Source organism: Accipiter gentilis, chromosome 21 (assembly GCF_929443795.1).
Source record: "Accipiter gentilis chromosome 21, bAccGen1.1, whole genome shotgun sequence".
In the NCBI taxonomy this organism is placed as follows: Eukaryota; Metazoa; Chordata; class Aves; order Accipitriformes; family Accipitridae; genus Astur; species Astur gentilis.
In genome coordinates this window covers 8520563-8546851 of record NC_064900.1, presented here as the reverse complement: position 1 = coordinate 8546851, position 26289 = coordinate 8520563, and the positions used below count along the sequence as shown (strand labels likewise).

Genomic DNA, 26289 nt, shown 5'->3' with positions numbered 1-26289 from the left:
GAGAAAACCTAAAGGTTCAGAAAGCTACAAAACGGGTAATTGCTGAAAAACAGAAACAGTTCATGATTTTAGCCTTTATAACTAGCAAAATGTAGTAGTTTAAAAATACAAAACAAACCCAAAACATGCTTGTCCCTAGTTTAAAACAACAAAACAAAACCAAAACATGCCTGTCCCTTTCCCCCATTTCAATTTCTATAACCTGTCTCCCCATAATGTGTATTCGTATTTCCTATAAACTGTAAGTCCTAGTTCCTGTTTTAAGTGTATTCACTAACTCCAGTTTACATGCTACTGTAGAACCAAGTTGGAGAGGCAACCTCTTTACTAACGTATAAATCAATACCAGTACTTATGTATACCTGAAAGCATAATTGAAAGTTAAAAGAGAAAACTACATTTTCTATGGCTAAAATTTACTAATATAGACGCAACAAGGAAATGTTTAATAGGAAAAAAGACTAGAAATGCATTTTACAATGAAACAAAAAAAAAAACATACAAAAACATGCTCATTAGTGTTTAAGACAATAAGCATCAATGACACTGACAATTCAAGAGGGCAGTGCTTCTATATGGAGGCTTTTGTAAATATGCTTTAGTAATACATAACCAATTGAGTAAGAAGAAACACATTTAAATAGTGGCAAATTGAACTACACAGAGAGGATTTAAGAGAAGATCTCATTGGTGTTTATAGATCAAAGTTAGTCAAGACAAGAGAAAGTAAAAAGCTACTTTATAAAAACCTGGTAACATCTTAAACTAGAAATGGATTTACTTCAACCTGTTTGCATGGAAGGCCATCATTACATTGTTACTAATTGAATGCAATTCCCTTTAGTGGCAAACCTGCAAAATGAAATATATTGGTGATAAACACAAAGAGGATCTAATGGAATGGATAGGAAAAGAATGCCATTCCAGGTTAAGAGCTGCAATTTTAAGAGAATAGTCTAGTGATCCATAGTGTGAGCAAATTTATTATTGCATCTTCCCAATGAAAGAAAATAAACAATGTGAGTGAAAGGAGCAAGTAAAATAACCAAAGTATAATTCAATATATCAAAACTTCTTGGTTACAAATGCAGATCCAAGTGCTTTTCAGTTATCGAACACAGTCAACAAGTGTTTTAAGTTGGAATTTTAACACATTCTTACGATATTCTAAAAATTGAGGAACAAAAATGTGGGCAGAAATCCCCATGATCTTTAGGATTTCTAAATAAACAAGATATCTTATGTGCTATTGGGATATTCCCACTTTTTGTTTTTTTGTTGTTTTAAAGAATACTGGTTAACATTACTGTTGGTTTTGCTCACACAACACCATTCTGTAATGCTTATGGGTAAATACTATCTCAAATTATGTGAAAACTACTTGAAAGAAGAATTGGTTCAAAATCCTTGAAAACCCAAACAGCATGTTAAATCTTCATTAATTCTTCCAGCAGCAACCTTCATGCTTTTCAGTTTGAGTGCTAAAAGCTACAACATAGAGTTCCTAAAGTATAACCAAAGTTCCAAAGTGATTATGCATGAGCTGTCCTTCGTTTATCAGAAGTAATTTTACATAAGCTCAATTCACAATTTTTATTTCTGAAATATTTATAAGGCAATAAATCTGAGACAAATGTGAAGGGACTCCACATTTGCGTGAAACACAGCAGTTATGTGAACAAGATGGGGGAGAGCTGCAAAGCATATTTACTAACTCAGCATTTTTCTCTTCCCAGTAATAAGCATCTATCTCTGTTTCTATCAGCATGTTCTATCACCATGTGAAGAGAAGCATAAAAATTCCAGATTTCCAGACAGAATTTCTCTATGGGTTCCCTGTTCTATCTAAGCTCTGATGATGCTTTATGAACAGTTTATAACAAGTCCTTTTCATAGTTGTAGTCTCTCTTGTTAAAACCTTTAAGCCACAATTTGTTCAGTAATTGCTCCTGGTGTCTTTCACTATTACAAGTCACTAATAAAATGTATACAGGAAATGACAAGTAAAAAAAAAAAACTCCATAAAAAGCAATAGCAAGGAAGAGAACAGAAATAAAAAAGCAGAAACTAAGAGAAGAAAGCACTACCAATACACTTTTTTTCTTCCTCTAGTCCCCTGACTAGTACTTGTAAAACCCAATAGCTTCAATATATTCAAACCCCTTAAATTAATATTAAAATATGCGAGAAATTTTGTCAGTGTAACCAATGCTTACAAATATTGCAATGCCATGCTAAATACGACAAAGGTGGCTTTAGTCAGACTGCTTAATTATCAAGCTTACCGCTCCAGGCTTGCTCTGTCTGGCCAGGGAATATTGAAAGGTATTCTATAGTACATTGGGGCAGAGGACAGAACAAAAGAATTAAAAAAAAAAGTTTAAAGGAAAAATCTAGATAAATAATTGAAATGCACTATATTGGCAATGTATCTCCTTCAAGGAGGATGCTTATAAATAAAAGCAATGCTTCATGTCAGCTAGCCATGAGGTAGAGAAATATTTGTAAAAATTCTAAAAGATGCATTTTTCGTGCTATGTATGGCTCACATATAAGCCTTACTTGAATTCTTCACACAACGAAAGCTACCACCAAGTGCTATTTAAGAGTTTTTGCCTCCAATTGTGAAATAATAATTAAAAAAGTAATTTTCCAACACAAAAAGAAGCAACATCTGTACCTTTTGATTAGGTACAAGACTACTAAAAACTACTGTTCATCTGGCATGTATGTTAAATCCTGCCATCAAACAAACACTAGCTCTGTAAGATTCTTGAATACCAATGTCTTTGCAACATACAACTCCAAAGGATGCATTTTAAAGAACTCTAAAACAGGCTATTCAATTAAAGCTTTGAGAGATGAAAGCTATTCTTTTATGTAGTTAAGGTAAGTATTTGGAACAATGACTTCCACATTTGGAAGCATCTTTTAACATGTTTGCACGTTCTCATTCCCAGCTCTACTTGAAGATACAAAAAATGAACAAGAGTGGATTCTGTGTTTGAAAAGCAGCTTTACATCAGGACTTGAAAAATCAAGATCTTCAAAAAAGTTAACCTCAACTTGACAAGATGGGCTGGTAAAAAAAAGCAAACCAGAACAAAACAACAACCCCCCCCCCCCCCCCGTCCAGAAGGTCAGGGTCCTTCTGTCATTCACCCATTCCATTAGAATCAGGATGGGGAAGAACTGAAATAAAAGTGAAATCATTCTTGACTTTCTTAGACTGAATAAAGAAATGACACATTATAAGAAGTCAAACTAACCATGCAGTGACAAATTCTAGATAAACATTCAAGAGAAAAGGTGGCTCACACTGGTCTTGCAATATTAAGGCAGCACAGTAGGCTTACTGTGTCATGATAAAATTGTGAGGAGGGTAGGTGTCGGAAATTTAAAAGCTGAAACTGGAAGATAACTTTTTTCCTAATTAGCACAGTTTTCACATTTACAGAATAGCCACCTGAAATGGGAAGTCATTCCTCACTGCTAATTCACAGCAAGATATAAATGACGCACCTGTCCACCGGAGTAGATGTATTTTCAATAAAACTAATAACTTTTTCTTTCACATTCACAGATTTAGTCTTCAAAGCAACCGTCATTTTATTCACCAGGGACTTTACTCCTTTTCCATCACTTGAACCATTAGGAGAATCACCCTGTAAAATGAACTCCTCTCAGGATTAATCGTATAAAATAATGTTATTTCATTTCTAGTTTGTCAAGAAAGGAAACAGACTACAAAATAGTAATATACTTTTTGATACTCAGTAGAACATTAATTACAGTATTAAGTATTCTTTTAGACTTCTATCAAATGACAGCAACAATATCCGAGGTAAAGATGATCCAATAAAGCAAGCTTAACAAACCTTATTACTGAGCACCCTGCTGTGAAAATCTAGAGAGGAATTACATTAATGATAAATTGTATGCAAATTAAAAGTCAAATTCTACATATAACATATTAGCTGTAGAAAGGAGGCAAATTTGAGCTTTCCCATGAAAGTGTTTACCAGTTTTGTAGTAATTTATTCCCAAAGTGAAGAAGAGCCAGGAACAGAATTGTCCATTACATATATTCTGCTGGAGAATGACTACAGCAATTTCTTCTCTACAAGCTCTTCTTCTCAAGAGGATAAAATACGTTTAGGTCACCTCCAACTAGGAAATTAAACATACAACTGAAAACAATCATGACTTGCAGTACTGCATTTACAGAACAGAATGAGGAATATGAAGAAAGAATTCAGTATACCTGGGGCTCCCATCCCACTATACCACTCGAGCTCAAAATTCACTTACATCAACAGACGAGTTTATGCTACTTCTTGAGCCTGAGGTACTAGCAATCCAGTGGCCATATCCATTTTCTGGTCCTTCCACATTGATATCTGCTAAGTGCTGCTGAAGGGCTGTTAAAAGACCATTAAAAACCATTCAGAACCACACTGAAATTAGTCTGTTGATGAAAATACTGTAGATCCAAGACTAATCAGTAACAATTTTTGCTCCACATGATTTAATAAAACAGATGAAGTCAGATACCGCTATAATCACCCCTGGCTTTTCTTTCAGTAGTTCAAAGGCATTACGATAATCTTTATTTTAGTAAAGAAAACAGTTAAAATACAGCAGCAACTAAAAATAAATCACTGCTTTGAGCCTAAAGGTAGCTGTTACGACACTGCACATATTGACTAGCAATGCCTCTATATTCATATTGTAGAACAGATCTCTCTGCTGTTATAGAGCCTGATTGAGTCCAGCAGCATAAACTGCAGAATTATGAACTGATGATTTAAGAAAACACAACAATTAATAGTAATTATGAAGTAGCATCTTCATACAGATCTGCAATCTACAGAGGCTAAACATCAAGAATAAGTTAGAAGAAAGAGGGAATTTCCCCACTTCCCGTATTAATTTTTCACCATTCAGAAATGTGGTTAAGCCGTAACAGTTAACCACAAATGTGCAAGTGCACAGTGTTGACTTACACAAAACAAAAACCTGAGAAATGAGACGTATTTGCTATTCACTTAGCTGATTTCTAGCCAAAGCCCAATAAAAATATCAACAGCAGTAAGATACCAAGTTTTCTCAAACAAAGCTTGTTATTAATAAGCTTACCCATAAATCCTCCTTTGGCAATGCTTACATACTCCTTATTTTTCTGCAAAAGAAAGACATTTTTGGTTGAAGTAAAAATCTGTGGAATGAGTTTTGCAAGCATGGTAATGAAACATGGGTTAACTTCATAAAAACTGTAAACCTGAGTAATGTATAAAACAGTTAGGATTTTAAGGGGAGAATATTTTGCCATTTAGTGTCAATGATACATGCAGACACTTTATTTCAGCTATTAAAATCAACAGCAATCTACTTTTACCTGTAAGAAGTGTGCTAGCACCATGTTCATATACATATCTTCTTCTTCCCTGCCACTTCCCATGAAGCAGAGATGTTCCCCACCAGCTACGGAGCCAGACTCAATAGATTGTTTTTGTGCTTCCAATAGGGATTTTACAGACTGTGCAAATTCTGATGGGTTTTGAAGCATCTGTGGAATGAACAAACAAAAAGTGCTGTTTGACACCAACATACTGTAACATAACTTGTGAAAAGATACAAATTTTGAAAATGGTTATAATTTGTTAAGCACAAACAAGGCAACAAAAGCACTGTAAAAGACACACACTCACAAAAAAGACAGCCTGACCCAGACCTCGTGTTATGTAAAGAACACCGAGGATCATCCTTTTCTTCCTCACTCCACCTTGCTCTCCCCAGGAAAGAAACACAGCTAACATTTGTTAGTTTCTTTTTGCAGACACCAAATAATAGTGGAAAATGTCTTTGCAACTTTCATGTTGCCTTAAGTTGACAATATGGCAGAGGGACTGATTTCTGTATTTACATGTGCTGGAGCGCAACACGTTCAAAATTTGGAGTTTTGAAACCCTTTAAAATACCCAGAATTTTTAGCTGCCAGTAAGGTCCTTGTCTCCCCACTAAGCTTTTTCTCATTTACTTATCAAGATTTTGAAAAAAATTTACAATCAGGAGTGCAAGGAGATACCTAGGATTCTTAGTAGTCTCAAAAAGCTAAGGCTGCGGTCTCCTGAAGGCCTATTATGCACGCTAAACCAATAAGGTGCTATATGAAAGAGATGGAGAAACAAAGACTTTCTAAATACAGCTGAAATTTTAACCTCCTCTTCTGGGGAAGGCGCTTATTTAAATTAATAAGGAAATATTGACCTGTAACTGGATTGGGGGGCTGGGGGGGGGAGGAGGAAGGAGAGGGATTGTCATTATCTAGCCTTTACACTGGATTAAATGATGAAGTACAAAGTAACAAGTACACAACCTAGCCATCAGTAAGTCAACCTGAATTTTAACTGGGGTTTTCCTAGAGCCACATACTGCTGCTTTATTACATAGGTGCTAAATCTCACTACTTCCTCTAAGAATATCACCTATAAATGAGATGGACTCCAAAGTCCTTTCCCCATTGCCTCCCCTAAAGTAAATTGCCTGTACTTTGCACATACAAGCATATAAAACACGCTGAAGTTCCATTAATGGCTTTTTGTCTCAAAGATTATTCCCTACAACGTTTTCCTGGCATTAAACTTCTAAAAACAGAGGAACCTGGTGACATTCATCCAGTGTGGTTCATGAAGGATCCTAACCATACCAACTGACCCATACTGCAGAAGTTAATTCCAATATTTAATTTAAATACATACAAACTAATTGCATCCAATTTAAGAATTGTCTTCATGGACTTCTTTTTCATATATTACTAGGTTTTTAAACTATTTAATAATTTATAAGGCTTATTTCTACTTTATTGAATATGATGTTCAATTAAGGCTAGTGGAAGGACACCCACATACCATGGGGAAAGTTTTTTCCTAAATAATTTTTGATCTAGGTTAAAACCAGAACACTATATCATAGAATCATTTAGGTTGGAAAAGACCTTTAAGATCATCAAGTCCAACTGTAAACCTAACATTGCCATCAATCCACCACTAAGTCATGTCCCTAATTACCACATCCACATATATTTTAAATACCTCCAGGGATGGTGACTCAACCACTTCACTCAGCAGCCTGTTCCAATGCTTGACAAGCCTTTTGGTGAAGAAATTTTTCCTAGTATCCAATCTAAACCTCCCCTGGTGCAACCTGGGGCCGTTTCCTCTTGTCCTATCACTTGCTACTTGGGAGAAGAGACCGACACCCACCTTGCTACAACCTCCTTTCAGGCAGTTGTAGAGAGCGATAAGGTCTGCCCTCAGCCTCCTTTTCTCTCCTATATAATTATACTTGTGCAAATACTACTGAAAAATACTTAATTTTAATTAGAGAGGTAAAGATAATAGATGCAGGACTGAGCTTCTTAACGAAGAAAAGTAAAAAAGCCTTTTATGGGGTATATACATAGAAATCATTCCATGCAACATCCATAGACTGCTTGAAGTGAAATATTAGAGGGTTAATCTAGAAGTGAAGAATACTTCCAGCTGAAGTGTAAGCGATTTGGGGAAAAAAGGACAGAGAAAAATATGATTGAATGTTCAGTTAGGAATTCAGAATCAAATGGAAACTACAGCAAAATCTTTAATGAAGTAATTAGTCCGCAGTACATCTCAGTCCCAAAATTAATGCACTTCCTCTCTCATATTGTACTGCAAAAATGTTAAAGGAGCAACCAAATCCTTACATATTCTCCTTACAAGCAGGCTGTATGAAGACTGGCTGGGGGAAAAAAAAAAATAAAATGCTACTTGTTAAAATTGATGACACCTTTCATTAGAAATTATGATGCTAGATTTTTCCTCCAAGCAATGTCTAGTTTTTAGCCTGTATGGATTTCCAGTTCTAACCAAAGAACAGGAAGTCTGGAATCCCAAATTCTAATGTCATTAAGGACTAATCTTCTCAGTAAAATGATAATTCCACCAATCTCCTTTAGAGAAGTTAACTTTTGAAACCTGATCACAACGCTAGACACTGCAGTCAACAGACTAGAGTCTAAATTAAATGACAATTTATTTTTCTAGACAGACATTTCTCTCTCCTTCTATTTAACTTAGGATTCAAAAATCAGTAAAGAAACAAAAAGCATACGAACCAAATCTGAGTCTAAATGAAATGCTGTTGATAAATGCCCAGCATTGTATTGCTCTGCAGGACGACAATCCACTACAAAGAACCTTACTCCTTCCTGAAAGAGAAAGATTTTGCCTGTTAGAAAAATTTAAAATCGTGTAATTGATGGAAAAGTACATAATTATATTTTAATACTAACTCCAATACTACAGGAACCCCTCAAAGGGGCTAACAGCTATTGGAAAATCTTATTTTGTTCGATTAATCTGAACTTCTACAGTTAGCAGACTACCAACAGTATTCCAATAGTGATTTCCCATTAATCCATCAGCTTGTACAGCAGAAATGACCACCTAAGTGCAATACACACAGTGTAATTATTTCACCTCTACTGAGAAGAAGTACATTGGGTACGAAGGCACGCATCAACAAGACATCAGAAGGGACAACTCTGAAGTTCTAATCCAACAGTCCATTACTACTCAGCACAGCACATAAGGATAGCTTTATATCCCACCGACTTAAGCAGAATATAAACAGATGCTTAACTTTACTTGGACTAGAGAAAAAAAAAAGTATGCCTGATGAAACTGGGGCCTGGAAGCTGCTACAAAAAGCCAGTAGCCAATAAGAAACACTGTAATCTAGCTACACTATTATCCATATATTGGTCTTAAATACTCTAAGTGAAGTCCATGCGTCTGTCTGCAGTTAAGTACTACAGAAATAGCTTGAATCAATTTTTTTGTTTGTTTAAACCTCTCATTGACAAAAGACAGATATTTCATAATGACATTCTTCTCAAAGGTACCGAGTAGTGGGTTTTAAATCTTCCTCTATAATAGCTACATTTGGAAAGGAATTCAAATTAGTGAGATATTACTTCAAGCTCTCACTCCTCAGATTCAGATCAGCTGTATTAATGTCCCTTGGGCTGTAGCTCTAGTTGCTACAGCACAAATGCATTGCTGTCAGCAGATCATTTACAAGGGAGACAACTTCAAGACAAGAATGCTTTTTCCTGAAATAGCAAATACTCCTCTGTGTTGTAAGCACTTTAAAAATATTTGTGATACACAAATTAGCAAGTGATTCTTTTCCTTTTTGATAGAATTGGGAAGCAGGGGGGAAGTAATTCAGTATACTAACTCCTTGTTGCTGATTTGCTTGAAGAATCTCAGACACAGAAATTGCTAGACAGAGAGCCTGGCTCAAGTCTGTGTCATCATCTTTGAGGCCCAGCAAGCTGCTGCCAAAAAGACTGTGGTTGTCCTAATAAGGCAAGAAGGAAAAAAAAAGTTAACTGAAGCTATTGTCTTCAGATGTGAAGCCTTAAAGTAAAACTATATCCACCATGTCACCAACATTAAGTCCGATAGATGTGTATCTTGTCCACATAGTCATGAAACTTTTGATCAACTGAAATTCTTTCTGAAAATCATGGCAAGGCCTGAACTTCCATTACAAACATGCTTGTTTGCTACTCTAACCATGCCAACATGATGAAACATCTCTGGTTTTTGTTCCCCAGCCCCCCACACCCCCTCAAATCTCACATACCTGTCTACACACAGAGAAAGTACATACAAGTCAAAGCCAAATCAATTACTTTTATTTCATGAATTCACTGAAGTCTGATATCTTGAGTAAGGAAGAACTGCAAGAATAGTGCAGGTGATGACAGCTTTATCTCTAGTAAGTGACTTTTTCCTGTTTGCTGTTGTAAGTACAGCTAGGACTGCTGTGCAGTCTACTACAATGCAATTGTGTCAGCATGGCATGTTTGCTTCATTGGTTCTTACAAGAGCCTGGTTTGCAAAACAAGGCTATCAGTCATGAAGTAAGAATATTGCAGGGAAACTTCTCTCTAACATGTTTCACTTAACCTTCTTATCTTTCAAACATCCTAACAGTAAATATCACCAGCGTAACAACATGATAAAATTGTTTTAAAAAAATCACAATGAACCATTCAAAGTTCCTCTCAGCAGAAGCTTAAACAGTCACCAAAAAGAAGAGAATTTCAAAATTACTTTGTTATTACCTTCCTGAAAGAAGCTGGAGTTTTGCTACAGTAATATTGTGCCAAAGAGAAGAGATCTTCTATATCCTCTAAATCAAGATTGGCTGGTGAAGTTTCTAAGAATTCTGAGATATACAAACAACATAAGTGCACCGTTATTTCAGACGTAGAAAAGAAGCACCATACATTTTTTCACATCATAAAATAACGTATTTTTAATAAGGCATAACACAATTGAGTTTATTGATTAAACATGAATGTTGATTCACTCTCCAGGTGGAAAGTGAAGATACAGGCAATACTCCTTATCCACAGGAAACCTATCCTATTTGCTAGAAGTTCAAACCTTCTACGCAAATGTTTTTTCACCACACTCTTACCTCTGTACAGTTTTAGCTTTCTGTTGTCATACTAAATCATCAGCCTTTTCTAAAGGTGGCTGACCAAGAGAATTCTCTAAAACAGAGTACTTAAGTAGTACTGTTATACGCCCAGGATGGTAAAAGGGTGTAGTTCTGCAGTATACAGAAAAGACAAAATTCCAAGCACCCTCATTTTTAGCTAGTAGGATATTATTGATTATATTGTATTATGCCATGTGAAAAAATACAAAGGCAGGTGAAATAGGCTCACAAGAAATTTAGTGTAATTTCTATAGAAACAGAAGAGGGTAAGACAAGAACAATGAATTAGGCTCAAATCAAGTGCATACAAAGATAATAATCTGGAAAGTGCAACAAGTGCAGTAGATTTAAAGGATTTGAAAGCTACTGCTGTGGACTTAGGAACATGGTGATAGTTTCAAGTACTCCAAACTGAAATATAAAACTAGATGTGGGAGCGCTAAAAGGAAACACAAAAAAAGAATGTTAAGGACAGAGCAAACGTGATGCAGCAAAATAGTAATAAAGGAATTAGTGGGTAAGGGGATTCATTAATGAGAAAAATCACAGGGAAATAATTAAATAATTCAGTTATTTAGTAATTAATAATAATAAATGGGAATTACACTATATGGTGAATACTAGCAGCTATATAAGAGAAGTACTTACTTATCATTTCTTCTTTATCTGATTCTTGTGCTAAGATAACGTCTCTGAAAACAGTAAAGTCACAGGCATAGATTAAGTCAGTAAACCAAAATGAAACAAAACTGGATTAAAACTGTGTCAGCAAGGAATGTCCCAAAGAATTAACTATACACTTACTTTGCATTGACAAGGATGATTAACATTAAGAAATAAATAAAGAATGGATCTGCTTGTTGTAGATATCCATCCCATATGGCCTGAGTGACTTCAGCTGAACAGTAATATGAGAAGAGGCTTCCAAGCTAAAAATTTGGACAATAGTGTAAGAAAAAGCAATAACCAGGAACAATCTTACCAGGATAACATTTTTAACAGAGATACAAGATAGCTAAAAGAAAATAAAACCAACAAAATTATGCTAAAACATACATTTGCACCATGTATTGAAGAATGGTTCTACCCTCAAAAACAGTTTTTATGGAAATGGTGCAGTAATACTACAGATCATCTGTGAATAAATCCACCTAGAGTGAAGGCAAACTCAGCTGTACATTGTCAGTCTTGCAAATTCAACCAGAGATAACACAAACAGGCTGGAACACTGTTTAGCTCATAGCCACCGCTAAATACCAATTATACCAACAAGATGATAATAAGAGAATATATTTACTCAACTAGCTTAGCAAATAGGGCTTTGAAAGGATCCTGTAAACAACATTCTTTTTATTTTTCACAGTAGAACCAAGCTAATTGAACATGGTTGCACATTAGTCTGACAACATCACTTACTTAACATTATGTCACGATGCTTTACGGCTGAGTAATTAAACATTTGAAGCAACAGACAATTTTTATTACCATTTAAACTATTTGCCTGTTCCCACGTTCCCATTTAAAAATACATCCTCTCTGACATGCAAAGTCCAAAGTGGATAAAAGAAAAGGTAGGAACTTCTTTTCATACATGCCACATAATATTTGCTATCACACCTAACTCAAATGCCTATCAGCTGGCTTCACAGGGGTCTTACTGAACTTGCTGATGCATACAAAGTCTGTACCAAGAGCTACAGCTTTCAAAAGCTCAGCATCTGTTTTTAAACACTATCATGGAATATTTCAACACTTCCTAGTATACTTTTATAACAAAAGGCAAGAAGATCTATCCAAGTCAAATGCAACTGAAGAGAAAACATCCCTGAAAAACGAGGCAATGACAGATCTCTGGTTGTTGCTTATGTATTTCTACACATTAGAAATACCTCTATACAGACTAAGTTTTCTGACAGTTTTTGACAGATGAAACAAGGAATTTTAATGTAATCTCATAAGATAATATATGGCTTAAGGGTTTTTTCCCAAGATTGTACACCAGAAAGCCATTGAGGACTGGCAGCTACACTAGCTCATTTCTCTACCTCCCTTCAAAGGGAAGATATTTTCCTAATGAATCACTAAGCTTTTAATAAACAACTTCAAAGAAGTTTGTATTTACTAAGGAAAATTATATATATTTAAAAAAAAAGGGAGATTCAGTAGTCAAAAAAGACCCTACTTCTCTTTTGAAGCCTGATGACTGGCAAAAGACAGATTTTGAGAATACGGAAATTCTTCCTGGACATATTTTCAGCAGCCTAAAAAAAATAAAAATCATATTTAACCCCCCCCACCCCACCCCCCCCAAACCAAATACAGACCTCGCAGTTTAATAATTCATTTCAGTCTTATTTCTTTAACTGAAAGTACACGGAGTTACAAAAAATTTTACAAAGCCAACAAGTATGAAAGAGCCTAGAAGAGCTCATGGGTCATAAAGTCTTCTTTATTAATTTACAGACTTTGCCTCTGCAAACACTGTATCATGATTTTGTATTGCATATACTAAGTAGCATTGAAACAAGAATTTTGCTGCTTTATGTTGTAGTCTTGCTACATGAATTTTACAAAAAAAAAAATTATGATTGAGGTAAATGTCCTTAAAACTACCTCCAACTCGAGGCAGTTTTGAAGTTAAGGTGAGGAGGAAATGACCAATTCTTTAAGAGCTGTACAATATATGTGCCTAAATTCTAAAAGGCATAGCACTGTATGAGACAAATATATCTATTAGCATGGAGGTTCTTAAAATGATTAGTAATTTGACTTTAAAAGACCTGTCAGGCTGATGTTTATCCATAACTACGATACAGCTGCCCACTATAAAAACTAACATCATGGCTTCTTAGTTTTGAGTATGTCAGCTGTTCTCATTCTTACTTATTCCAAGTAGTTCCTAACATCAGTGGCTCTATTAACTTCCAGTACAATAAAAATGTGACGTTAACAAGATCTCATACAATATGTTAAACAACCAAAGACAAAAAGCCCACACTATATTAAAACATGCAACTCTTTTCATTATATGCAGTTCTAATCTCCTGTACTACTCTTCCATAAGCTGGCAACATGTACTTAAATTTTAACAGAAATTTATTTTTCATTATGTTTCCCTACTTTCACTTTATTACCCAGTTGAGTGCATATGAGTCTGGAGTCATCTTCTTAGTATCAAGAAAGGAGCAGAGTTCAGGCTCATGGTACTGAAGAAGCAGTCTAAATAGATGAAACGGTCTTCCCTTCATAAAACAATCCCTAAAAAGTACCAGTGAAAATAATCATAAACACCCCCATAATACTCCAGTTGTCAGACTTAGAGTAGCAATTCTTTATTAGTTGTGATTATGTAATTTCCTATATTGTTCTTTTAATTCACAGCATCTGATCATGAAGTCAACTTGCCTCAAGAGTTAAAAAAACAACCAAACAAACTAAACCAACAAAAAACCTCAAACACTGAAAACCCCACTATATTAATAAGGCAGAAGAAAGAACTAAATATTGCCAAGAGTTGACAGAGTATATAATATAGAAGTATTTAAAACAGATTTAAATATCGACAAAAGGCTAGCATGGTATCAATGTTGTTAACGAAAAATAGAATTAAAAAAAATATAAATCATTCTAATATGGCAGCCCAAGGAAATTTAAAAGATGTTTATTTCATACATGAATAACAATTAAGTGTCAATTCTTCAAGCAGGAAATAAAGGACTATTTAAAATTAAGAAATAGTTGTTTAAAGACATTAGAAACAAATCTAAAGTGTTTAAAAACTTATGTAAACTTATGTAAAACTTGACACACAGAACTCCAAACACAATTATCAGCCTAACTTCTTAAACAAAGGTATGTCAATGGTGGTAAAATGGAAACATTCACAGCAAATTATATGCAGGGATTCTTTTTTGAAATTATCGTAAGAACTCTGACTTCCCATTAAGTTAACAGAACAAAAAGTGTTAAAAGAAGAAAAATATTCTATTAATGAATTTAGCATAAGAATCTAGACTTGCAAATTAATTTGTTTGAATGGTTAGTATGGTCAATTATTCCAGTCAGCCATTCTTTACTACTTTTTAACATTAAGAATGGATATATACCCAAAAATAATTTTAAAAATAATCTTTCCACATTTCTACCTACAGCGGAACAATGTTGTTTAGACATTTTGCTTAACTGTTCTGCTCAGTAATTTTTTACTTCTTGTATCTCTTGTAGTAATCAACCCTTACTATTGAGTTTAAAAAAACCCCAAACAAAACCAAACAAGCAAAACCCACCCAACCAAATAAGAACAATCACCCCCAAAAAACCAACAAAAAAAACACTTAAAAATTGTGAATTCCTGTACCTATCCCATTACTTCCTAGGCTAGAAGCCCCATGGAAGCAGCAGGCTCAGCCCTCGGAAGGACTGGTGAAAAACAAAAACAACGCGAAAACATTTAAAACAAGATTTAACTAAACAGAAGTAAATTGCCCTGGAAACTAACCTACATTTTACTTTAGGAAAGTGTGGTTGTTGGTTTCTTTTTTTTGTTTGTTTGGTTTTGGGTTTTTTAAACAAACAAACAAAAAAGCTATCTTCTGCCATCTGTTAGAGGTAACATTGATGTAATGTAAGCAGATGTCATGCACTTTCCTCACGTGGTTCCTGGGATGAGATACACTTCCATTATCCACTTGCGGCTTTTTAATTAGTTTACTACCTTACAAGCTCTCACACAAATCATTGCCTACTCAGTTGCATACCTGAGATGGTGTTTTCTTCTACTTATTGCCCAAACAAACAATATTAATGACCTAGGACTTCCATTTTAACTGTTTGTTAATTTTGTATATTTCAGAAAACTCATAATTCTAGAGGAAAGGCAAGAGGAAAAGAAAGATAGGTATCCATAGGACACTTCATACCAAAAGCCTTGAGAATAACAGTGTCTCCAAGGAAAAATAGCAAAAACTCCCTCATCTAAAATAGCCTATTATGTTTGTGGTTTTTTTTTTCCTCGTTCTTCCTTTGGCTTGCTAGAGATGCTCTTTCCAAAAAAATCTAAGGTATAACATGGTCCAACAGATTATGCTGTACATTTCCCTCACTTGTTGTCAACATTTTGTTAGAATAAATTCCCAATAAATATTTCACGATAGTTACAGAACATGGGAAAATGTGAATAAAAAGTATAATTTAAAAACAAAAAATAGCAAAAAGGTAAAAATGAAACTTTTATCAAGTCATAAGGATGGTCCAGCAGTCAAACATCAATCAAGTCCAAATTGACCTAAGCAGAGATTTGCAGGTCTACTATAAATTGCCTTTCTATACCTTTAATTCTCCCATTGGGGAAAAAAAAAAAAAAAAGACAAAACAGCATACATCTCGTTGAAATACCATCTAGGTTCTTACAGAGAAACTCAAATACTAGACACTCTGAAAGCCTTCTGTGGTTGAAAGTACATGAATTACATGACCATAATGCCACTATCCCCCAAGAGTTTGCAGAGCCCAACAGTATTTTAAATCAGAAATGGACACAAGCAGAGTCAAGCGACAGGACTGATAAATGTTTCCTGCCACAATAGCAAACGTGCACTTTTCATATTATGGGCATATACCCAGTAGCTCAGCCAGAATCTCCTCTCCAGGGAATCAGACTAAGATCTTTAATTGCAGACTATCCATATATTATTTCTCAAGGTCTTAATTAGAAGACTCTGTAGCCTCACTGGAGTGTCACGGTGCTACTCCAACACAAATAAAAATTTATTTTAGTGACAGCACCTATATAGCAGCATGAAAATCTCCAATTTAATATTTTTTATTTAAACAAAATAAAATCTAACAACTCCAAAAACCCCAATCATTTCAGTCCCAACTCAGTAGAATAAAGGGAAAATATCAACTATTTCTTCTAAAGAGATTTTGAGACTGAATTAGTGCTTATGAAGTACTTTGAAGTGACAGGGATAGAAACATTTTAGATATCAAAAATGCCAGGAAAGGAAAAATGCTTTCACATAACATATGCAAATTAGATAGTTCCTAAAAAAATATTTTTGATATTGCACAAAATGACGGTTGTTCTTTAAAAGACACATCCAGTCTACATCAGTCACATGCTAACTCTTTGCATCTTAAACCAACGCAATCATCTCCGGGACTTCAAATCAACAGGTTTTGAAAGATGGTTCAATTTATTACCACATGAAGGAATCTGATAACTTTGTGGCAAACAGTGCTACTCTAGCCAAAACCAACATGCACATCCTTTCAGAAAATACTTTTAATGCCGATAAAAACAGAACATGGGCAAAAGAAAGACAGTTTTACCTTGGAATGAATTTATTCATGATAGCATAAAAGCAGTTGTACAAATCACTGCGTGGCAATCGAAGGTGCACCAGAGGTTTAAGTAGATGTATCCAGCCGAGGCAAGAACTGTATTTAACATTGCGTGATTTGCAATAAAAAGTAATAACAGACTCAATATCCAAAAGTAATACCGACTTCTCCTCTTCTGGCACTGACAACTGGTCTGAAATAGGCACAGCAATATAAACTGTATTAATAGCCTTTCAAAGAAACCGAATGAGATTATTTCATAGCACAATTGCACCAATAGGGACTGCTTGGAAAAAAAAGCAACAAAACCAGACAAACAAAAAAAGTCGCAGCTTGGATTAAATGCTTACAGAAAGGCATCCAAAAAAGCATCAAATCACAAAGTGATTTTATAACCTCAGTATGATAAGGCATTTAAATATCATTTAAATATCACAACAACAGGAAGAAAAAAGTTTGGGTTTTCCAGGATCTATATGAAACAAAGAGCTAGATTCTTTTAATGCACAGAATGTCCTCCTTCTAGTCCTATTTGATGTGCTCAGCACATAACTTATGCTCAACTCTACAACAAACAGATCAACCCACAATGCGTACCTCCAATTCCTCAAAAGCCCACTGACATGCAAATTTATGAAAATCAGTAGTTTGAAATCAGCTAAGCTTACAGACTTAAATTTTAGTATTAACATATAAATCACATTTTAAATCTCTACTTCAAAGTAATTTTCCTAACAATAGTTCAAATTTGGGGATGTTAGAATAACTATAAAAAGAGAAATTATTTGATTACTTACAACTACACCTGGCTTTTAAATTGGATTTGGTATTGTTGCTAACCAGAAAATACACTAACCATGAACATATAATCTTTTATATAATGTAGTACACCGTTTCAAATTCTTCAAATTTTGTAAGGTACTGAAAAGCAAATGTCCCCTATTTAATGACAGACTAAAGGTACTGAAAAGTAAAGATGCCCCCTATTTAATGACAGACTAATTCCAAATCCATAATTTATATTGTTGCATTTGGATGAAGATTGGCACAAAAAAATTGGTACAAAACCAGTTCTGTAATTAAGGTAGCAAGCTAAACCCTTCTTAAATAGTGTAATTATCGAGTTGGATACATACACAAAGCTTAGGTTTTCATTAGTTCCAAAGCATCCTTCTGCATAGACTCTTACTTAAAAGGCTGACAACACTTCAGAAAAAGTACTGGCATCCACCTTGCTTGAAGCAATGAATCTAACACATACTGAAATACGTCAGTACCATATCCCAATTTATGCCTTCTTCCATGTGATGAAATAACTACTTAACTTACTTACAGTTAAATATACAGATATTTATTATACAGATTGTAGTGAAACCCAGACTTTTGCACAAGTTCAGACAATTTTCGCTTTAATATTGAACACCCCTTGAGATTTTTTTAATGAAAAATCTAATATTAAATAAACTTAGGAATTATATATTTCAGGAATAAATTTGTTTTAATCCACTCAGGTTATGTCAATTTTAGCATAGCTACAGTGATTTACAGTAAAAGAAGGAACAACCATGGTATAGCCGGGATGGGGGGAAGAGATGCCTACACACTACAGTAATGCAGTGGCATTAAATTTCTAGTGAACATTTTTCCCTCTTAATTACAAGAAGCCCATGAGTCTCATTACTGTTTAAATAAAGTTTTTATTACAGAAGTCTTCAATACTTTCCCATGAAAGCCAGCCAATACTTGGCACTTCCTTTCCTCTACCTCTCAGGAAAATAAAATAGTACATAGAACTCAAATGCTATCTGAAGATTTACTTCAAATTTGGAGACCCATCCCCTAGTCAGAGTACAGATAAGATACTACTGTTTTCTCATGATTTCTTACTGATTTTCTCTGCTCTCTCATCTTCCTCCTCAAAGCTTCCCCCAAAATGTAATCATCATTCAGGTTATTTAATTCAAATAACAAAGCCCTAAGACAACTGAGAATGCAGAAGTTTTCACATAGGTGATCTTAATATAATTGAACTTACCAATTAGCTCTTGGCAATCCTTATGAATTATACTCTGTTCAGGTAGGTCTAAAGAGCCATCCCAGGATGCTAGGCTGTCCCCCTTTCCTACAACATTAAGTGCAATCTGAAAATAAAACCAGAAAACCCTCTAAACATTTTAGTGTCCTCAAATCAAACACAGCTTCAAGGATTTCCTGCTTCTTGATTTAGGCTTATATTTACCTTCCAGACTTTGGCCCTCAGATCAGCAGGCAACTGCCTTCCTTGAATGATGTTTCTCACAGTTTCAAGATCACAGCCTCCTTCTTCTAAAGCGTCTGCAAGATCCTTTTCCCTACAATAATGATATGTAATGTGTTTACCAAAAATGAATTTTAGAATATTTTTCAATGTTTATCCACTAAACAGATGTAGACTGGAGGCTACGATTCAGGCAAAACCCACACATACATAAAGGTATAATATAAGACATTTTGGCCATTACTAAAAAGAAATATTTGCAAAATGTTATTTATTCCTTTATTTTTAAGGCTGCTTGTTCAACTTCTAATTCCATTCAATTTACATACAAGAAAAAAAAATACGTTCAGGGCATTTTTTTGTTTGTTTTCATGAAGTGGCAATGTTGCAAAATGCATCATAAAATGCAAACTTAGTTGTAGTTTACAACTTAGGTTATACATGGCAAATTTTCACACACACGTAATGCATTCAAAGCAAACATTACACCTAAATTAGATGGTGGAGTTCTTTCAAATAAAATTAGATTACCTAGAAAACAGAAAACTTATTTCAAAGGTTTAGAACAGTCAGCTTTTAACCCCATCTTTCCCTGAAATGGGAAAGGACCTTTTAGTCAAACTCAGATTTACTTAACTATGAAGTTCTAGTACTGTAAGTGTGGACGTGCACAAGACTGGATTAAAACACATGAACTTGTTAATAATAGCGTAGAAAGTAGCAAAATACACAAATTTACAAGACAGTCAAACAGTAATGACATTTAAATTGCCATAGTAAGACAACAGTAGTTCATAAGCATTATAGATAAGAAGGTATGCATTCAGAAATGATTACTTTACAATCTCTCTGATAGCTTCTGCAGACTGTTTCAACGGTTCCATGCTGTCAATAATGAGAGAACCACATCTGATGATTTCAGGAATTTCAATATCATGTAGCAGAGCAGTGGCAAAACACCAGGTTCACTGGAAAAATAGCAATAGCAGTGATACATAGGTCCCATAGGCAAAACTTCTCCCTTACTGTATCCTCATAACTCTTCTCTACTAGCATTGATATGTGCCTTAAGAAAGGCTTTGCTTCATATAGCTGAGGAGTTAAACACAAGTCCAGGAGGTTTATAGCCAGAGCAAAACACAGAACGTGATTGTTTATCCAGGACAGATATTCGAGTATGAAGATGCATTCCTTGTGAGTAACACATCTATTTATACACATGGAGTAACAGATGTTAAAGTGTTGTCAGTATAATTCTCAATTACTCCACGTTACATACTATGTAGTCAATTCCAAATACCCATGGAAAAAGAATGTCAGCTGTTGAGCTCTTGTCTAAATTCTTGAATTTGTGTATATCCACAACTAACTCTTTGATATAAAGGTTCTCAAGTGTGGTCTCCTGAAAGCTTAAGACACACATTTCTGATTTTCTAAATATCACCCTTTTTGATAAACAGATTAAAATCTCAATCTTGTAAGAATGTATGCATATACTTAACCAGAGCAACAAGCTAGCCCTACTTAAGATTTCTCAAAGTATTTAGAAGTTTGAAGAATAAGCATTTTCCTTGCATTGTATTAGCTAGTTTCTTTGCCAGTACTTTTTGGTAGCACTTTAAATCATATTTCATATATACACTGGGGCACAATTAACAGTGTTTTCTTCAAGTAATTTTGCAAGTTTGGATGAAAGAAAGCACAGTTTACAAAGAGACTGACTTGCTTTATTTTCTTATATTTTTAGTATTGGAAAAAAAAATAAAAAATCCCAAAGCCCACTTATTATAGAATTACACACTGCATGGGTGACTATCCCCTTCCTGAGAGAGAAAGGGGGAGGGCAACACCCACACTTGCACTTCCATCACCTATCCTGTTGTCTGATTGCATGCATAATGATCACCGCTGGAAAAGTTAAACCACCAAATCAGTTCACCCTGAAATCAAGTACTTCCAGGACATTTACACAAAGAGACCTAGCACCCAGCAGAACTGCATGAACTCTGGGATGATCTAACGTCAATAGAAGCCAACATCAAACATCAGCTGAAGAGAGCTAGATGCTCTTAGATATATTGCAGGTTTCCGCGCACCCTACGTATGACAGACTAGAGAGCAACAGCTAGGCCTTGACTTATAGCACACAAAATATGATTAGTTGCTACAAATATTATCCAAGTATTAAACAGGCACGTGGAAACGAATGCAACAGCGGCATGCACTTTTTAATTCAGGTGGAAAGGTCTTAAACTGCAATACTTAAACTTGGTTTCTATGCCCTCCAAAGAAAATGATTTGGAAAAAGAAAAAAAAAGTAATTTAATATATGTGAACCAACACTTAAAACCACATCTACACAAATTACAGAAACTATACCTGGCAAAGAATGGTTCACAGACCATGAGTACTAATTCTACCAGTTACTAGTATCTAACATTCACAGGTTAAAAAGCTGTGCATGGGTTAACATCAAGATCAACTTCAACATGTTATTGGCAAATGTATGCTTCCTCTGTTCGATACTATATTACCATTTGCAAAATCATCTTCTTAAGTACTATCATCCACACTGTACACTGTAACAATGACATGCAAATATTAGTTTTACTATTTCACCTTAAAAAGCAATAAACTAATATGTCCATCTCCCCATGAAGAGATATGATGCATTACCAACACTGAGTTAAATGAAGTAACAGCAGCGGGGGGTGGGTGGGTAGGGGGGAGCATTATTCTTGTATGATTCAATTAACTACTCTTTTCTACCACCAATGCCCAAGATTGCTCACAGGCTAAAAGTAAAGATTTCTCAAAGATTAAGAAAAATTCTTTTCTGATAAATACTCTATTCAGGCTAACTTGCAAAGTGCAAAGTATGAAAGTGATTTTGATACTTTATATGTCCACTGGCTGTGTTTTATCTTATTTCAGTCACTGTTGTGCCATACATATTACAGTAAACTCCTAGCAGTTTGGGTCCTTGTCTTTCATGAGTGAAGATCAGCTAAGAACTCTTCTGTTCATATGGACAATTATTACTCTTACTTTGGAAAGAATGCAGCACTTCTCTTTATGGGCAAATTCCTCCAGACCTGAACATCCTTATTTTCTGCTCTACCACACCTCCACTGCCTATTTCTGGATGCTATTCAAAATTTTGGTTAGATGTGTAGAATTCCAGCCTATACTCAAGCCATGGCCTGAAAGGTTAATTCCCACAAGACATACTGTTCTGAATGGTATAATGCATAATGTTGCTATTAGTGTATCTGGAGCAAATTTCCACACTTACAGAAGGATATCTGAAATTCAGGCCAGTCTGGTGGCGTAGTATAATCAATAGGTAACTACCTTCATGGATATACAACATGACTTTTTTTTTTTTTTTTAGCTAAAACACTTAAGATGTGAGAGAAAGCTGGAGGCAATAAAAATTGATCAACTGTTGGGAATTCAGTTTCAGTCACATTTTTTTAAGTATTTTTTATTTATATATGATCTGAGGTACTTGGTAATAATCACTTATAAATACTAATGAAGGAATTAAAAAATTGCAGGGATGTGAACAGCAGGGGAAAATATACTAGGAAGTGTTTCAATAAACTACAAATACATCAGGAAAGACGTATAATATTAAGAAAACTATAATCAATCAGTAAATTACAATGCCTGGAATGTATCTGCTAAAGTCCATTACACCTGCTTGTTTGTTATTATAAAGACAGATCCCTTTGAGCTGCTTCCTCCAAGTCAAAGTGCATTTTTTGAAAAAAATGCTTCAAAAGTTTACAGCTTTAATTTCTGCACACTTCTAACAGTAACTTATTATTTTCACAGCCCAAGAGGTATCTTCCACATGTACCAAATTCATTACCTAAAACACACTTATCAGTACAAAACAAGACGATCACCCTTTTTCCATACACACTGAATCTACGACTGCACACTTGCTTGTTAAAGATGTTACTTGGAGCCCTAAAAGAGGGTTAAAACAAATACTCCCACTTAGATTATACGGCTTACCAAATTGCTTCCCATATTCTGACCACTGATCTGATGTTGGTGCAACACTTGAAGAGCTTCTTTGATTGTTTTCTTCCACACTCAATTGACACACTCATCATAGCTGCTCATGATATGCTCTAGTAGGCCACCACCACTTCCAGGGTAAGAAGTAGTATTTCTTAAACATCTTCACACATCATTCCTGTTTTCCTTAAATCAGAAGCAAGGCTGCTACCATCTGACCCCTTATCGAAAGTATCATCAATTTTAGTGTCTACAAAGCTGTCATCTCCTAGGACATCAAACAGACCCAGTCTGCAAGTTTTCATTATTTCTGATAATTATAGCATGCAAAGAGGAAGACAAGCACATATATCACAATGTTGCCATCACAATTATGATAGTATGGCTGCCTATCTATACCCATGTTAGTGCCAGATTGGACTAACTTATTCTAACTATTTTTATTATTTTTGTTACTAACGTTGAACTAAACTCCATTTTAACTGAAGTACTTTCCTGGGAAAAAAGCTCACAATAGCATACAGGTTTATAACACGTGGTAATTGCAAACAAGCTTTACTTAAAAGGAAACTGGGCAAGTGAATAGGGCTCATGAAAATAACCGAAGTCAATGGCTAATACCAGTTTATTTTTATAAGCATCATTCCACCTTCTCACAGCAAAGAACATAGCTTCCTACCACAGAAAACTATCTATACAAAAGCTTTTCCCCACCCCCCCAGAAATAAGCTTTTCTGTAATCTAGTTACTCTGGTTCCTACCTTTAATTTAGGATTCTCCTGACTACCAGAAAAAAGCCTCAACAAGAGCTATATTAAATTGAAAGTAATGAGTGTTTCTTCTTTACTGAAAACAAAGAAACAAAAATCAATCCCTCGTATTTACTTCAAAATATCCATTGTATTCAGAACACCACTGAATATTCTTTTATTTCCAATGGAATTCTGGAAAAACATTAATTCCATGACATTTTTACCTCTATTTTTTTCCTCAGGTGTGTTAATTTCACACTTCTCTGCAAATGATTTTTTTGTTCATGTGCTTTCAGAAGAAATATCATGGCTCCAAGCACTAATAAGCCCGAGTCTGAGCATGGGGTGGTGGGGGTAGGGGAGGACTAGTTTTGTCACCCTGTTGTCTGAAACAGTTGGAGTATATTTTGGGGCCCATAAGATGAATGATTCCAATGCAAAGTTAAATACACAGCAACAATTCCATCTCTGGTTACAGTTATATTTAGTTAGTTCAGGTCTTAACTTTCAAAGTATAGATCTTGAAATACAAATTACTACTCGATCAAGTTCCCAGAAACTTGAGTATTAAAACATCTGCAAAAAGGTTTTATAAATTAAGAAAAAATAAGTCCAAATAATTTATTTCCTTGATAAATGAGGAGAAAAAACCCTATAACTTCCAATTACAAACATTTTAACTAATAACAGGCCAGCTTGTTTGTGTCTATACATTCTACTGACTAGATGTATTGTATTGACTAAAATTATGGTTAAAATAATCAAATAAGCAGACAAAAAAAAAAGAAATTAAGATTTTACAGCACAGCTTGAAAGCAGCTTGCCTCCTTTGTGTTTCACAGCATTCTTAGCTTTGGACACAGATATGTCTTTCAGTATCAAATACTGCCAGCAATTTCTCAAATTATTTTTTGAGAATATGCCAAACAGCTAAAAAGAAATATTCAATAAACAAGGTCTGACAGATTTTTCTCATTTTTAAATCAAAACTGTTGATAAACTTCCTGTATTTACTGAAGAAAAAGCTGGCAATTTAATCTTTCAATAATTCTATACATAAGTTGGGGGGGGGGGAGGGATGGGGCTGTTGGGTTTGGGTTTTGGGGGGTTTTGTTTTGGTGGTTTTTTCCAATGTTTGTGGGTTTTTTGGTTTTTGTTTTTTTTTTTCAATTGTACTTTACAGTGGCAAATTTCCCTGTTTTTTGTTAAACAAAACAGCAAGCACTCATTACGGATATTCAGAGGTTCATCATTAGTTTGTGGCCCCCCCCAAATCAGTTACACCAGCACTGCACATCAGGTTGACACAGGAAAAATAAAAAGGGCACTTTATGTAAATAAGCATATCTAGATTCTACATACTCAAGGTGCTGTCACAGTCTCTGAACATAAAATTACATCTGCTGTTGAATCCTCCTAAGTAACTTAATAGACAACAAGGAATCAACACTGCTGGTTTTGTTTCCAACAGAGTTCAGGCGTACATATGCACCATTTTGTGTTTCGGCTGGTTGTTGTTTTTTTAAATGTGAAATGTTATTGCACAATCCTATATACTTCAAAACTACGATAATGTAGTAGTAACTTACACCAAAAAGCTTATTCAAAAGATAAATATTACACTTAGAAAGACAACTGTTCAACAGCATTCAGATACATATACAAGACAACAGTTTAAATCAATAAATGAAAAAGAAAATATTTCACTGCAACTGGGTTTAAACAAACCCCCAAAACACAACAGAAAACCAAAACACAACAACAAAACCAAAAAGCCATGTGAAGTTTCTAAACAAGCAATACAGAATACAATGTTATATTATTCACAGGGTACAGCTCTAGTAACAGGATGTATTCTGGCATATTAATGTAGCATTTAAGCATAGACCTCTTGAACTATTCCCATAAAGACTTACAAAATCTCTTCTAACAAATGCCTTCAAGTTTGCCTTTTCTAGTAGTACCAGCGTATCAAATTTACTATGTTTACATTTTGAATCTGCCAGTCAGAATGGCAACAATGCAGGCTGTGTCTTGAAATATATCTGGAAACCGCACTTATGTCGCATTCTTAACAGAAATTTTAGCAGTTTGTTGTGCTCTGGGAGTTTGTAATATTCTTTCAACATTAGTAACTAAAGAGGTTTGAAGTATTTTTCCAGAGATATTTCAACATGATTCTTATTCAATGTCCAGGGTTATATTTCAAAGTGTCAAGACTGCATCTTCAATGAGTGTATCCTTAACTTTGTAATTATATGTCCCAACAGTCAGGTCTGCATTTAGATATAATGGTTATGCAACACTGTACCCACAGAAAGCGCTTCATAAATTTTGAAGCTG

At 34.8% G+C, this 26289-nt stretch overlaps 1 protein-coding gene across 2 annotated transcripts in view; it reads right to left on the bottom strand.

Moving 5' to 3' along the window:
- The window catches only part of TBC1D23 (TBC1 domain family member 23), a 35500-nt gene that overhangs the window by 7843 nt on the left and 1368 nt on the right, over positions 1–26289 (bottom strand). Inside the window, exons 2-15 of one of the 2 annotated variants that reach the window (XM_049824533.1) lie at positions 19145–19256; positions 18941–19046; positions 16894–17098; positions 13695–13818; positions 11365–11489; positions 11209–11252; positions 10178–10281; positions 9283–9405; positions 8156–8248; positions 5399–5569; positions 5140–5182; positions 4312–4421; positions 3523–3665; positions 2286–2330 (exon numbers count right to left, since the gene is read on the bottom strand). In XM_049824533.1, coding sequence (XP_049680490.1) covers positions 2286–2330; positions 3523–3665; positions 4312–4421; positions 5140–5182; positions 5399–5569; positions 8156–8248; positions 9283–9405; positions 10178–10281; positions 11209–11252; positions 11365–11489; positions 13695–13818; positions 16894–17098; positions 18941–19046; positions 19145–19256 — 1548 coding nt within the window. The remainder of the gene's footprint in view (positions 1–2285; positions 2331–3522; positions 3666–4311; positions 4422–5139; positions 5183–5398; positions 5570–8155; positions 8249–9282; positions 9406–10177; positions 10282–11208; positions 11253–11364; positions 11490–13694; positions 13819–16893; positions 17099–18940; positions 19047–19144; positions 19257–26289) is intronic. The other variant, XM_049824534.1, reaches the window with a different exon arrangement.